This window comes from Leguminivora glycinivorella, chromosome Z (genome assembly GCF_023078275.1).
Source record: "Leguminivora glycinivorella isolate SPB_JAAS2020 chromosome Z, LegGlyc_1.1, whole genome shotgun sequence".
In the NCBI taxonomy this organism is placed as follows: Eukaryota; Metazoa; Arthropoda; class Insecta; order Lepidoptera; family Tortricidae; genus Leguminivora; species Leguminivora glycinivorella.
The window spans coordinates 39,179,487-39,196,417 of NC_062998.1; the positions used below are offsets into that span (position 1 = coordinate 39,179,487).

General features: G+C 34.6%; 1 protein-coding gene across 2 annotated transcripts in view; it reads left to right on the forward strand.

Annotated features, from left to right (window-relative positions):
• LOC125240628 (protein cab-1) overlaps window positions 1–5,845 on the forward strand; it is a 48,686-nt gene extending 42,841 nt beyond the window's left edge. For both annotated transcript variants that reach the window (XM_048148606.1, XM_048148608.1), the window contains 2 exons: window positions 4,811–4,916; window positions 5,233–5,845. In XM_048148606.1, the coding sequence (XP_048004563.1) occupies window positions 4,811–4,916; window positions 5,233–5,331 (205 nt within the window). In that variant the 3' untranslated portion in view covers window positions 5,332–5,845. The remainder of the gene's footprint in view (window positions 1–4,810; window positions 4,917–5,232) is intronic.
• Window positions 5,846–16,931: the final 11,086 nt, after the last annotated feature.

The following is a 16,931-nucleotide window of genomic DNA, read 5'->3' on the forward strand; positions in this document are numbered from 1 at the left end:
TAATTTACAATCTGACAATATGCTCTCTAACTCTACTCGCGCTTGACCGCGTGCGTACGCGAGGCAGCCACCGTTGCAACGGAGAGTACAACAGATCAAAATATTTAAATGAATGAAATAGTACATTTCGTTATAAGTGCGAGAAGTATGTCATTATCGCACGTGTGACGAACGATGTTTTTTAATACAGTTGCGAAAAACACTACTACAACGAAATAAAACAATCCGAACTCTCAATTTTCGCATTGACATTGACGCAGTACATTTGACAATTCAAAGGCGTTGAAGCTTTTAAACTTGCGGGCATATTTTCGATTTTGCTATTCATCCAACACAATTTATTTCATTGGGCACCATAAAAACATAAACATTTACGATTTGGGACGATTGTTTAATGTAAGTATACTAATATTTTAATTCAATCGACCCATTTATGCCTCGATATATTGTAAATAACATTAAATAATTATGACAAATCGCGTAACATATTAAGGTTTTTGAACGTGCTTGCATTAAGAGACAACTCTTTTGACAGAAGACGCGTTTCGTTCCATTCTGTTTACACGACTCATTGTGACCTATTTTTTCCATGGACTTTCAATAGGGACTGAGCTCACACTTTTTTTGCCATACTAAATTGAACTTTATCACCGGTGCAGAAAGGCGTTCTTATCGGACTAGTAAAAGTGTGTCCTCTCGCACGTGTGACCAGTGTTAAAGAGATTACTATAATAGTAGTATTTTTACCTGTATGATAACTAAGTTTATAAACTTCTTAAATTATTTTTGTATTATATCGAGGCAAAGATATTAATACCTTGTAACGAATTGGTAAGTCATTATTATGAAGCCATAAAACCAAAGATTTGCGCAATTAAAAAATACCTTTAATTCGGTATTAGTAGATTTGGTATTGGTAGTAACTTTGAATATTGACTGGTATCCCCAAACAATGACAGTGATGACGTCATTCAAATGATTTTGACAGCGGCAATAAGTGCGAGAGGGACACCAGCCCCAACTTTACCCTCTCATGTGGACACACTTTTTGGCCTAACAACTCAATCTAGCTTAATAATATATAAGGTAATGGCGCCTATTAACGTGGTATTTAAGCAGATTTCAAAAGATACCAAAAAATTAAGGGTATCAAAGCTCATTAACGACCACAAATATTTTTTTTTATGGAAGAGTATTTATTGAACTATTAGTTTTAAAGAGTTTTAGGATCATTTTAGTTTATTATATGTCATAAAATTATTATTGAAGCCAACATACCTAAATTTTCTATTACCGTGGTAATGAACAGGTTGCAGTTCTATTAACGCGAATTGAGATTTCATTACCGAGGGTATGAATGACAGTGTTTTTCTGCCATCGGTAAATAGAAACCCATCTCAAAATTCGGAGCTTAATACCGACGGTTGAATATACAAATTATGACAAATACATATACCTATACTATCCTCCTTTATGAATACCCACAGAAGACTCAGTTTCACCTAAGAAATCTGTACTTACGGTACACTAAATGTCATATTTTGATACAAGACTAATATGTCGCTCGGTAATAGATACTTCTATAGGAACCCATTACCGACCCAAACAAATATTGCATGGATCGGTAATAGATTCTAATATATTCTATTACCGAGGGTTATCTGATCGTACCATCGGTAATAGGCATAAATTGGAGTATTATAAAATCTAATTCCGACCAATAAAAACAAAGTCATACAGATGTATTTTCATTACAAATCAAAATAAAATATTGCAACCTTATATTAAAACCAAGCTTACATAACTGGTAAGTAAGCATCAGACTTTATGTCAATGTTTAAAAAATTGACAAATTAACGGTTTTCATAGAAACTACGAAATCAGTCATGAAGTTTTTGCTAAAAATTAAGGTTTTGTTGAATAATTTTCATACCGCGTAAATAGTTCTTTGATAGAGTGAATAGATCAAGATTGAAACAACTGTAAGACATTATATAACTGATCACATATACTTAAAATAAAGCAAAAATAACTAATATCACTACTTTAACTATTACCGTGGTATACCACAGTAATATAATCTACTCACGAAATGGCGCCTTTCACCGCTGTCTTTTAATTTCCACTTTAAACACATTTCCAGGCTAAACAATACGTAAAAAGTACTCAGAAGTCATGTAGAAAACTATAAATAATAATTTGAAATGCATAACTTTCACCTGTTTGCCATAATTATTACGTAAACTACTAAATGAGATTGGAGTTCACTTAGGTTTAGCGTCACACGTCAGTATGACACAACCTCTTCTCGCGGCCCCGTGGCAAAAACTGTCAAATAGCGAGCGTCTTCTTTCATTCACACTCTCTATCGCCTATATGTGCGTTAGTCAACTAAACAGGCTTCCTTTGTGTGAGTAACTTTTTTTAAGAAATTGGTCGGTTTGCCTATAAAACGCGTATTTGCAAATGCGGCGGTAATGGACGTCGATTTCGATACCCGCGTTGATAGCCGCCGTTACCTTAATAGTTATTTGTTATACAAGGGGGCAAAGTTGTATTTTAACGCCGAGTGTGGAATTGAAAAACGAGCAAGTGAAAGGATTCTATAGTTGAACCACGAGCGAAGCGAGTGGTTCGAGAATAGAATCCTGAACTTGCGAGTTTTTTAACACACGAGAAGTAAAATACATTTGCACCCGAGTGTAACACAAAACTTTTCCCCTCACTATAGCGAGGAAACTATAACGCAAAAAATGCGTTTATCACTGCTTCCATGTAGTTCCACAGGTGGTAAATCATCTTTATTACTAGATTCACCTACTTTTATCAATTTTAAAGCAGTTAATTTGACTTTATTCAAGGTCAAATTACTTTACCCACTAGTGGATAAAATGCGTTTTTACCCGCTGGTATTAAAGGACAAAACACGTGTTTCCGAGCTAGTGAGGGGAAAAATTATAAATCTATGATTTTTTCAAAATATAAACCATTTTATAAATTATGTATAATATGTTATATGACTAAAAGTAAACAATTACATAGGAAATATCAATGTTTTAAATATTAATGCCTTAATAGTATGTTTATAGTTTTATTCCGTCTTAGTAAACTAGACTAATATTAAAACAACTCGGTAAGTAGTCGTAAAATTACGCACTAGTGCGTAAAAACCAACTTCTCGCACGCTAAACAGCAAAAAAACGGGCACTTTTTGAGCAACTGTATTAAAAAATAATATAAGTAAAATTTTAATTCATGGTTCAATTATATGATTTATAATTTTTATGCTTTTTTGAACGTTGCATTTAATTTATATGCAGTATTTTCGTGTCTGTTTTCGTTCAAAAAGTGTTATCAAAAACAATGGATTTAATATGAATAATCTGATGTAGATCAAGATACACTACTGGTCGCAACGCCGCCGGTTGAAGGTTTTGCCTTATGACTGTTTTCTCTGTATTTTTCTCTCAAATGTGATGAAAAACATTGTGTGTAACTCAGGAGGTAAGGACATTAAAGACGCGTACCGAGGGTTCCGTATCCGTACCAACTTACAAAAGTTAAAATAACCTCATGTATCTCATATGTGGGGATAATTCTTTATAATGTCAACCGGTTTGGATAGTTTTTTCTTTATTTAAAAGATTTTTTACGTATAATCTTGTATAATTTGAAGTTCGATATAATCCGCAAACGTGGTTAAATTGAAAGTTAAAATCTGAAAAGTTTTTTGTGAATTAAAAAAAAGTTTACAAGGTACATACACGATTTTATTTTTCCTGTCAAATTTAGCATAAAAGCAAAATTTCGTAAAAAATTCATAATTTTTCGTTGGTAAACTTCGGAGACAAGGGGAGGGGGGGATTTTTTTTTACATTTTCCTTCATAATTCTTTTTTTCCACAACAAAAAAAAATTATAAAAAATAGTTTTGATACGTACAATTTAAGCTCTTTCTAAAGATACCCCACTTGACCTAGTAACTTGACATTTACAGTTTGCCCCCCTTCCATTTTAGCCATTATCTACAATTAAAATTAATATATTTTATTAAATAATACTATCAGCTTGTAGAGGTTCAAAATGTTTATAACTGTTCCAAATTTCAAATCGATAGCATAAGTAGTTCTCGAGATAATTAGAAATGTGACAGACAGATAGACAGACGGACAGAGCGTCGCCATAAGGGTTCCTTTTGTACCTTTTTGGTACGGAACCCTAAGAAATGAGGTGACTGTCAGTTTAATTTAAGTATAAACTTTCGATATTTAAAACGAAAAAAAATGACTGATCAATGAATTTCACATCGTGATTTTTAGTTTTTGATTGTAACAGAATTTCTAAATTGGAATGCAATTACAATTATGGCCACAGAGTATCGCTTGCTGATATCGTATAGTAAAAATTGCGATGCATTAGCATATATATAGATTTGTTAATTTAGGCTATTTATTAACTTAATAGCTCCTAAGCATATTACCTATAGAGAACTTAAGATATGGATGTAGAAAAACATCATTTCAATCTAGTATTACGAATATTGCTAGCTCCAGCCTGGTTAGCATTTACGTACCTACTTCAGAGCTTCAGACCGCTATGTGCACGACTGGTGCTGCGCTCATTTTGTCGGATTTCCATATTCAACTGTTTGGTATTAAATTAGTTCTAACGGCCGCTGCTATCATTAATGATCGACATGCCCATAAGATGACGTGTATAAATGTATGAATATCAGCGCCACATGATAATGTGGCGCTGATATTCTCGCTCGTTGCCAATACACATAATAAGATGTATGTTGTTGGTTGTAGCCGGATAGACCTGGAGCAGCGCCTGGGCTCGGTGTCGGAGCCGGAGTCGGAGGAGGAGAACGAGGAAGGCGACTACACCGTGTACGAGTGCCCCGGGTTCGCCACGGTACATACACTCATTTATAACCGCTTCTAATGATCCTATACTTACTGTGTGCATTTCGATATAATTCGCGGAAAATATTTAGGCAATATAAAGTAACTTTTACCCGGCACCATCCGAAATACCGAAAAAATTACTGTTTCATACATTTTGACTGTATGACCTTGTATTTGTAATTTTTTTCGCAATTTCTGGGGTCCATAGTTGAAATTGCTCCGTATGACATAAATGTTCACCCCGCAAATGATTGCAATTAACTAATTTAGCTTATTTTCCACGTAATACCTTAGTATTTATACATGTTGAATGTTACTCGCAGACTGGTGACATGGAGGTGAAGAACCCGTTGTTCTCCGACGACCCCACCCCGGCCACTCCCGGCAAATGCGATGTGGTCAAACCCCAACCCAAGGACTAACTGCATACTATACATTCTTTCTTCAGTCTTCGTTTGTTCAATATAGATCTCCAATAACTTGGTTAATCCACTTTTAGTTAGCATTGTTTAATTATGTATATTTATTAGATTTACCTACAAATATTTTGATGATTTTTAATTACGCTTGTGATGGATGCGAGCGTGTCGTTCTGCATCAACAATTTATATCGAGAGTTACTTCTATATTTGTTTTAGACCATTAGTTCAAACAATCTTACTAAAAACATTATACACCAATAAATTAAGTTAAAAAAAATGTTATACAAGTTGGCTTCCAAAACTACGATTAAAAGGCTATGTATAGAACTGAATCTAAATTCTCAAGTCAGTTTTAAATACTTACGGATTTTTAAAGTATAACAAACTTTATGTACCTCTTCACATATCTTCTATTTAACAAGGTACCAATATATAAAATGAAAATAATTCTTTTGTTCGTGTTTGGACATATATTATTACCTACCTACTGTTAAAACTCTGGAAAATATTCCGGTGATTATACACCGGTCAAATCTTACATGAAAATCGGCTAAAAAAACAAAGTGTGATGTAAAGCTGGATTTTTGGTATGTTATTTGGAGTCCTTGGGGGAATGTAAGACTATATTTTGCAAGCAAAAAAAAAGTGTGCTAACTTCGTAATTAAAAAAAAAAAGTAAAAAAATCGGACTTTTTTTGGTTTTTATTTTTTTATTAAAAAGCTATGCGTTTTTGGTCAAAAGTTGCTTTGTAATGTTGAAAGCGCATTAAATTTCAAACAGTTTGACATCTTTTTTATCAATGTCCGTCAAACAGTTTTCGAGATATGAAGCGTCAAAAAAGGTTAATTTTTGACGAATTTATAAAATGTAGCATTTTGCCAATATTTTTAGACAAATATCTGCAAAATACTTCATGATATGATATATATTGCAATATAACATTGTATAAAAATTATTTTGCTTTAGTTTTAGTGCAAATAAAGGTCAGTAAGACGAATAGTTACTTTGGTAAACAAAAAAAAAATCTATAAATAGAGAAGCCAAGAGTCTGGTAGATTGGTTAAGGTAAAAGTTTTAGGTTGAAAGTGCTATCTATTCGATCTTACTTTCTTTGACATCCGTTTATCTGAAAAAATTGTCTAAGCTAACTTTGCATCGATTTGACTATTACTAATGAAGAAATAAAATACAGTAAAATTTTGAAGTTTAGTAAATTAGAAAAATAAAACAGAATTAGTTACATTTTACTTTTTCCTTTTTGAGGGTCCTGGTTCTGCATCTTGATGGCATAACTCCTGTAGTGATAGAAAGTCCACTTGAGTTGTATTTGACCACCAATTGCTGTGGAATAAACTACGGGAAGGAAAGCGCCCACGCCAATTATTAAGATACTGGAGAAGTGGTACCTATTCCCAGCAGAAGAACGTAGTAAGATGGAAGTCAACTCTGTCCACAGCCAGCGGGCTAAACTGTGGCGTGAGACAAGGAGGCAGTATGTCTCCGGCTCTCTTTAGCGTGTACATGGATGGGCTGTCGCAGGTTTTGACCAGTACCGAGGTTGGCTGCTCCATCAATGGGCAAATGATAAATCACATCGCATATGCAGACGATATGGTCCTACTAGCACCATCTGTGGGAGCTATGCGTGAGTTACTTGCAGAATGCGAGAGATACGCCAGCCAGCATAACGTGAGATACAATCCGGACAAGTCTGAATTTATGCTCATGGAGGCAGCACATATGCCCACACATGTACCACCTCTTTTGCTTGATGGAGTTCAATTGCGGAGAGTACACGAAGTCAAATATCTTGGCCACATCTTGTTGTCCAGTTTAAAAGACCACGAGGACATAGAAAGGCAGAGGCGAGCCACCGCAGTAAGGGCAAACATGTTGGCTAGAAGATTCGCCAAATGTAGTGACAGCGTAAAAAGACAGCTGTTCCTCAGTTTTTGTACAAGCGTGTATACTGTCGAGTTATGGTCCGACTACACCTGCGCGGCGGTGAGAGACCTGCGCGTGCAATACAACACATACTATGTACTGATATTTCGTTAAACGGAGAATACTATTATGATTCGGACACGTCCACGACAACGCTCGTGAGATTGCATCGATGTTATTGACCCTCAGTGGTATGCTTTAAAAACCAGTCCGTACAAGAACAATTTCGGAACAATCTGATTCAATTAATGAGGGTTTTCTACTCGTAAATATTTTTTTCCGCCAAGCGGCGATCCTAAGCTCTTTCTGACCGTAAACTTAACTTACTAAATAAATGTTGATTTGATATACGCAAATATGTGTCTGAGTAATACTTGAACAGCCCCCAAATAATAATAATAATTCGTTCTCCGCTACGCCTCCTGTAAATATATGTAAACTATCCCATTTGGCCATTACCATCCACCGATTATTTCTGATCCAGTTATACTAGACTTATGATATAATCCTATTTTTTAAATAACTGGCACTCTTTTGGTCTTAAATGAAAGCTAGTGAAATTTTCTACATTTTTATTTTACAATTTATGTAATATCCTGAGTTGTTTTGCTGATATCTGTCTCAAAATATTAGCAAAACGAATATTTTCATAGAAAGGGGAAAAATGCTCTTTTTTGACGCTTCATATCTCAATAAATATTTGACGGACATTGATAAAAAAGATGTCAAACTGTTTGAAATTTAATGCGCTTTCAACATTACAAAGCAACTTTTGACCAAAAATGCATAGTTTTTTAATAAAACGGCAATAACCAAAAAAAGTCTGATTTTTTTACTTTTTTTTTTAAATTACGAAGTTAGCACACCATTTTTTTGCTTGCAAAATATAGTCCTACATTCCCCCAAGGATCCCAAATAACATACCAAAAATGCAGCTTTACATCACACTTTGTTTTTTTATTTCTCTTTTTGACCAGTGTATTAGGGTAATCATGAAATTTTATTAAACATAAACATGATAGTAATTAGATTATAAAGAAAATCATATACCTAGTAATTCGACTAATCTGCCGTATATACAGTTATTTACAAAATATGAATCGGTGTTACTCAATGTGGCAAATTTAATATATAATAGAATAATTAAACTAATAACTAGGTAAATGTATTAATCAAAATAGCTTCGTCTGTCCCATTTGTGACTCAGCACCCTACTGGTATTTTGCGTGAATTACGGTGTATCAGTATTATTTCAATGTCTCCTCACATACACAATAGGTAAATAAGAACTTAGAGGAATATGAAGAAACATGTAAGTACTTCCAAAGATTCTAGGCAATATTTGCATCGAATAGTGTCTAGGTCTACTTTTACATCAGTAGAGTTCAATATCAGGAATAGGTTGTACTTTGTAGTCATATTGTATTATGAGTATGACATTTTTTAAATATTTTTTAACACACTGCTGAACCTGTTTCTTTATGCCAGATTTTTAAATTATGATGTTTGTATTCTTCTGATTGCTCTTTCCCTTTAACGGACATTAATATATTTTATTTATTATTCGGAGAGCCAGCTTACAATTCAGAATAATGATATAACTTAGTAACAAACAGCGAATTACGGGTTCCCACCATTTGCATGCATTTTCTTATTTTTGTTTGAAGGAGTTTTTAGTTTCTTACGTAGAATGTATTTTGTGTTGTGTGTTATTTTGCTATAGGTACCTGCCATAGCTTAATTTATTAACTTCGTCATCATATGTTTTTATGCCTACGTTTTTTTTATGTTACTGTTTTATTATTTAAGGAAGTGTTATAGGTAATAGTTGTTCCATAACTAGAAAAATCCTTAAGGTGCAGGCAAAGTAGGAAATAACATTTCCTTCCAAATATTAGTGTGGGCCTGTGGGAGTCATTTGCTAGGTTTACAACATAAATATATTGAGCATATAATAAAAGTTATTCTAACAATTTAATTAAGACATTGAAACTGTTAAATTTTGTCAATAGTAACGCGCAGCGCAACTGATCAACATTCAGCGGGGGCAGTCTCACCCCGTAGTATATGGCAGCCATATTTTGTAAAACCCTACACTGATGTTTTTTTTTAACTTTAGTATGTTATTTTATTGTACAGTGATTATTTACTGCAGATGCAGGGATCACCAATTACTTTATTTTATTTAGATGTTCGGACGACAGCACTACATTACCGATCCGATTCCGAATCGCGGTCCGTCATTTGGTGACCCTTTGTTAACTGCTATATTTTATTTTATGGTTTGCTTCTATTTGAGATACCTATAGAGAAACAGGATTTAGAAGACAGTCCAGTGCGTATATTTTGTTGACCTTCCGGCCTGGATCGGCCTAAAATTGAGTGCAAGCAATGTTTACCTATATACTGTTTGGTTTTGATATATTTAATGTTTTAATATCTTTACAAATATATATATGTATATGTATATATTTTCTACTGTAGAATATCTATATTATATAACCTAAAGGTGCGAATTTGATTCAAGTGTTTTAATGTAAAAAACAGGTTATATTTTTTAACCTTCATGGGCTTTATCTATCTTCATATACAATTATTAATACCTACCAACGAGACACTTATTACTTATTACATATATGTGTGAATCATCTCTGACGATTTTTTTAAGTACTTTAATAAATATATATTTTGAGAGCAAGAAGAGTCGATTGAAATGATTAATCGGAGTCAATGTCAATACCTTTAATTGTTTTCTTCTTTACTACGACCTTCGAATAAGCAGCAATTATAAAGCTTAGGTACCATGTTCTAATATATAATTTACTGTTCATTTCTGGGACAAAATTATTGCTCTTTATTATATGTATTTGCCTATGATCTTAGAGAGATATCAATTAATTATTCTAAGTAGTATGCGGGAACGATGTAGATAATAATTCAACAACAATAATTATTGTTGTTGAATTATTAAAAATCTTCAAACACCAGTTCAAAGGCAACGGAGGGCGGATAGCAATTACATATACAATTATATATATGTACACACAGTAAATTAAGTCCAACTGCAGCTGATTCTAACCTTATTAAAGAACAAAAAGCGTTGTACCTATGTGCCCCTTGATCTGTGTTTGTTTATCTTATTGTAAGTACGCCGATATATTATTGTTAGAGAATCAACCAATGTCAATGTCTACGTACTACCATCAGTAAAAAACATAATATAAATACATACATCCTAAACATTACATGTATATTATTGCAAGTGTTAATTCAAGACGCAGACTGTTATTTATGTAGGTACGTACCTACTTTTGTTGTTTAAATTATTAGTTAGCAAAAAGTAGAATATATTTATGAACAAAATCGCCAGGGTTCGAACTGCGGGTCTAACAACTGAATAGTTTATGATTGTAAGTAAAATATAAGTATAGGTACCTATTTCAAAATATTTGTAAGCTTCCCTTATTCCCTTAGTGTAAGTGAGTGCACGCTCATATGGGTATGGGCGTGCGGCACGGCATGCATGTCAAACAATTGAAGCTCATACGAGTGGCCTGAGTCGACACTGCATAACTTGTACCCATGCATGCTCGCCCGCCCGGCTGCACGTGCACGCCTACGAACGCTCCACGCCGAGCGTCCACTCAGGCCTTACACTTATTGAAAACTGACGATTCGTGTGGATCTCCCGTTCATGAGGGAAAAATCACTAAATTGCTACAATTAGCGGTTTAGTACCGTTTCGTAACTAAAAATTGGTAACCAGCTTCGAAACGGGAAAAAAACCTGATTCGTAACTGGCTTCAAATTGGGACATTCCCATTACCAATCTGTAACAACGTTTGGTAACCGGCTTCGAAACGGGTAAAATAATCCCGTGTTGTAACTGGTGACAAAATGAAGACTTAATCATTACCGATTCGTAGCCATGGTTGGTAACCAGCTTCCAATCGCGAAAAAATATCCTGTGTTGTAACTGGTTACAAAATGGGATTTTGTTTTGCCGTCATGAATAGGTACATGATTTTTTCGAATAATGCTGACATTGGGTACCTAATTTTTTAGGGTTCCGTAGGTTGACTAGGAATCCTTATAGTTTCGCTCTGTCCGTCTGTCCGTATGTAGGTACACTGTCCTAACTTCGATTTAGTAGCAACTCCCATCAATAACTCGGACCCAATACGTAACCAGCTACAAACAGAGAATTTTGTATTCCCATTTTGTAGCCATTAACAAAGCTTAGTTACCAAACGATACCACGTTGGCCAAATACGTAACCGGCTACAATCCGGGAATCTTGATTGCCGTTTTGCAGCCAGTTACAAAACTTAGTTACCAAACGGTACTACTCTAGTCCAATACGTAACCAGCTACAAAATGGGAATCAAGATTCCCGGTTTGTAGCCGGTTACGAAATTTTGGCTACCAATCGGTACTAAAGGCACACAGTTCAAAACATATGGGTTTTTTATAATTAATACTATTTGACTTTTAGCTGAACAGCTGACCGAAGTATGCTAGATTTATCAGAAACAACATATTATGATTTCAAATCAACAGATGATTTTAAAATTATGCAGCTTTTTATGTTTTTTTATGCAGGTCGAATAACGCTTCATTACATTATACCTATACATACGTTTCGAAGGACAATTGTCAATCGAATTGTACCTAGTTGGTTAGTTGGGCTCGCAATCTGTTGCGAATTATTTTTCGAGTAATTTATTATCTATCTGTCAATTTTGATTGACTGATTAACCAAATCAAGTGTCTCACCGTGCCATAATCAGAGATCTTTGTCATATATGTATATCTAAAATAGTCATTTATATAAGGTCCTAATTTATTAGATGCAGATATTTTTACAGCTGATAGTACTCGGTCTCTGGAGTATATTAAACCGTGAAACATTATAGCTTTTACGATGTTTTTTTGGAGAAAACGGAAAATCAAAAACACCCTGTTTATGTGATTATTAAATGAAAACTCATTGAACAGATTCTAGTACCTATTTTACGTACAATACAACTTAACTGTAACTGGCCACTTCAATGACATGTGCAGTTTTCCCGCCGAACCTTTACGACATTTACAACAAACAATTATGAAACAATTGTTGACATGACAGACAGTGTTATTGTGACATGTGATAATGCACATGATGATTTTTTTTAGACGAAATTATAATTAATTTTTTTGTTAGGAAAATGAAATCAAAAAAGTTACATGAAAAGATTTCTTAATTTATATTTAAAGTTAATTATTTTAATGTAAAGTATCATGTGTTAAAATATCTGCAACTAATAAATTAGGACCTTATATATCCTTTGGTGTAAATTTCTTATACATACATGTGTCTTTCTTTGTTGTTTTTATGGGTAACATATTATATAATAAACGGTATCAAATAAGTACGGATACAATTATTTCGTAGAGTACCCACCTCTTAGCTCTATCAGCTTTTATTATAGTGATAGAACTCACTTTCGCGGGGCTATCAGGTGACGCCAAAATGTATGGAACTAATCATGTGTATCGTAAGATCGTAACACGCTTGTCAACAGGTGAATAGAATCTTTTGATTGCAAAGTTGCAAAACCATAGTTGATACTTACATTATACACCGTGTTTCACTTAACACTAAAAACCTGAAAACCGTTTGTTCAGAATCGAGAGTAGAATCGATTGAGCTATATCTTGATGGAGGTAATATTTTTTTGTTTTAATTTGTATAATTAGTTATTGTTTACGTGCCCATTCTACAAATTCGTAATACATTGTGCATCCCATATTGCTAGAGGTCGTATACCTTTTTCAGTATTTAGGGGTATTAATACTGGCTGGTTACTTGGACGATTATTTTTTCCGCTACGAGTTTGACGTTGTGCGTCACTTTAATTTTAAAGTTTATCATAAGTCATAACAAATTGAACTCTTACCTAATTACAACCTTGTCATTTTGAATTTTAGGTTTAAATTTGCTTACTGCGTCACCTGTCCAATTTGAAGTTTAGGTACTGTGACACAGTTTAACGTGCTTTACAGTGACATAGCTGTCTATTGGTAAACCTTATGTCGTTGCAGTAACGTACATAATTAATCAGTTTTAAGGTTTACGATGGCTAGCAATTATTTTATTGAGTGTAGAGTTAAAAGTCGAGTAGAGCTGCACAGAAAATTAAATATTCAATTTAAAAAAATAATAATCATCAAAATAAAAAATGAATATTCTAGATACGTTTAAAAAAATAAAAATCAGTTGGGGGTCTGAGGTTTTGAGTGATACCGGAAACACGGTGTATATTTTGCACCACAATCGGTCAAGATTTATATTGTTTAAATCATTAGTATAATTAGCATTACCTATCGTGAAAACAATCATCATCATCAGGTCCACTTTGTGAAAGTGCTCATTTTCGAGAGAAACTACTCAAGTTACTCAAGAAAACATCGAAATCACCATACATGTGCCTTGAACCTGACTTAGCCCTTTATCAAAGTTTGTTGGACCTGACTTGCAATTTATGCACGTCAACGCCCGTTGTCATACTGCCTTCATAGTGCCGGACTCCCTGCATGAGGTCGGGATCACCGTAATGGAGTGGCCAGCAACGATCCCCGACCTAGCATCTCTGGGATGAGTTAAAACGGCTTGTTCGGTCGCGGGGTCCTGCTCCAGCCACCCTCGACGAGCTGAAAGCCGCAGTTATTGAAAAACATTCCTCAAAACTCGGATCGTGATCAGGTCCATAACTGATCGCCTGGAAGCTACACGAAGGGCCAGGGGAGGAAACACTAGGGTTGTTTAAGTTTAGTTTTAAGTCATTTTTAACCGCCTTCCAAATCTCAAAGGAAGGGGTTCTCAATTCGTCTGTTTTTTTTTTTAATGTTTGTTCCTCGATATCTCCGTCGTTACTGGACCGATTTTGAATTTTTTTTTTTTGATTGAATTTATATGCATACAGATTGGTCCCATTTTTCTCAGAACCCAGTTCTGGTGGTGGGATCCTGGAGAAATCGAGGGAACTCCTCAAATCTGAAAGGCATACATATGGTGACTTTGGTATTTTTATAAGAACAGCATGCACTTACGTCCAGAACAGTGACATTTGGTGCAGTGGAACTGCTGATGAAGAGTGAGCCGCCCCTGGTTAGAGTTCCGTTCTGATAATCATTCTCATCTGTAATAAGTACTTCAGAATCATCCAAATTTCAAAATTGGTTCAGAAATGACGGAGATATCGAATAACAAACATTAAAAAATATACAGACAAATTGATAACATAATCCAACATTTGAAAGTATTTATCACCAGAACCCCAAAGGAAGGCGGTATTTTTTTCTTAAAAATTATTTTCGGTATTTGTTGATTTCGTTGTTTTTTCATTTATTTTAACCTGAATACACGTCGATTCCTTTTTAACCCCCGACGCATAAACGACGGGGTGTTATAAGTTTGACGTGTCTGTCTGTCTGTCTGTGTGTGTGTCTGTCTGTGGCATCGTAGCTCCCGAACGGATGAACCGATATAGATTTAGTTATTTGAAAGCTGAATTAGTCGGGAATGTTCTTAGCCATGTTTCATGAAAATCGGTCCACGATGTCGCGGTCGGGAATTTTTTCAACATTTTAATTTTGTGGTTATTCCTGAAAATTTTCCAGTAGAGCGTATACATGGTTTTACATGAGGAAGCCGAAAGATTTTAACTACTTACCTACGCATTTCTGAGGGAAAAATAAAGATAAAATGTCAAGAATTTTGCCAAAAAAATTGTTTGTGCATTTTTTTAAGTTTTTTTGGATGTATTTTCACATAGGTAATAAAAACTTTTTACAAAAAAATACAACCGACTTCAAAAAGGAAGAAATAAAATATTATTAGTATTTTAAGTATATATGTGGATACGTTTGAAGTCTGTGCCAAGCCAAATTGTGAAGAATACTATGAATTTGGTCCAACTCTACATATAAGGATGCGTTTGTTTAAGTATTACTGAACCTCGATTAGTTTTGGATTAAGATAGCTGTCACTTCATACAAACTTTGACGTATGTATTTGGCATAAGTCTGTCATCGATTGTTTGTTATGTTATACCGGGTGCCCGGTAATTAATTAATGGACAACCTTTTAACCATCAAGAGGGCACCTTATACTGGTCCAGAAAATCGACTTTAAGGTTTAGTAAAAGTCGCCTGGTTTTCGGGATTTTCACACTTTTTAAAATTTTAGGTTTTTTGATTTCCAATTTCACTCTAATGATCGTAGAGGCCACAAATAAAAAGATTTTTACGTTCTGTTTTTTGAAAAATATTTCCAAATAGTGCTTCTAACTAACTGACATCAACATCTCGTCACAATCACTGCAGTTTTTTTGTAATTAGGCCTTGATTAAGAAAAATAACTATTAGACTAACATTTTCTGCAAGTTCAATCGCCTTTGGTAAAAAAAAATGTATGGAAATTGAAGTGGCCAACTTCCAGGATAATAGCTTACTTAATACTGAATCAGAAATGGTACAACACATGATAACTTCTTAATTAGAAAATTACTTCACGAAAATGATTTTGCCGTTAATAATCATTAAGAGCGAGATTATATTATTCCAGTTGAACGCGGTCAATGATTTGTTTAGAGATATCATTTGCGGAAAGTGCTTTCAAAGCTTATCTTTAGGGTAATGGCGGTGTATCCTTTGTTAAAAATAAGATTTCACCAAAAGAAGCCACCCATGTGCTCATCAACATCATCATCATATCAGCCCTTTATCGCCTACTGCTGAGCACGGAGAGCCTTTCTTCTAGTACGCCACTTCTCCCGGTCCTGGGCTAAATCTCATCCAGTTATCTCATCCTCGTGAAATAATAGCTATCATGTGTTATACCGTAAACCGGGGTTACTTTGATTTGTGGGTCGACTTTGATAACAACTTCCTTCCGATACTATAGTCCTCGTTTAACCGAATTGAAAAAAAACCGGCCAAGAGCGTGTCGGGCCACGCTCAGTGTAGGGTTCCGTAGTTTTCCGTATTTTTCTCAAAAACTACTGAACCTATCAAGTTCAAAATAATTTTCCTAGAAAGTCTTTATAAAGTTCTACTTTTGTGATTTTTTTTATATTTTTTAAACATATGGTTCAAAAGTTAGAGGGGGGGGACGCACTTTTTTTCCTTTAGGAGCGATTATTTCCGAAAATATTAATATTATCAAAAAGCGATCTTATTAAACCCTAATTCATTTTTAAATACCTATCCAACAATATATCACACGTTGGGGTTGGAATGAAAAAAAATATCAGCCCCCATTTTACATGTAGGGTTGGTACCCTAATAAAACATTTTTTTCCATTTTTTATTTTTGCACTTTGTTGGCGTGATTGATATACATATTGGTACCAAATTTCAGCTTTCTAGTGCTTACGGTTACTGAGATTATCCGCGGACGGACGGACGGACAGACAGACATGGCGAAACTATAAGGGTTCCTAGTTGAGTACGGAACCCTAAAAACGTCTAAGGAGTTCTTTTTTGTTTAATGGCGACTCTGATAGTTGCTCCACCACATACTGACCGGGTGCACGTTTATACTTGTTACGTTTATACTTGTTATTTCAGCGAGTGCAACACAAAACTTTTCCCCTCACTATAAGAAACTACA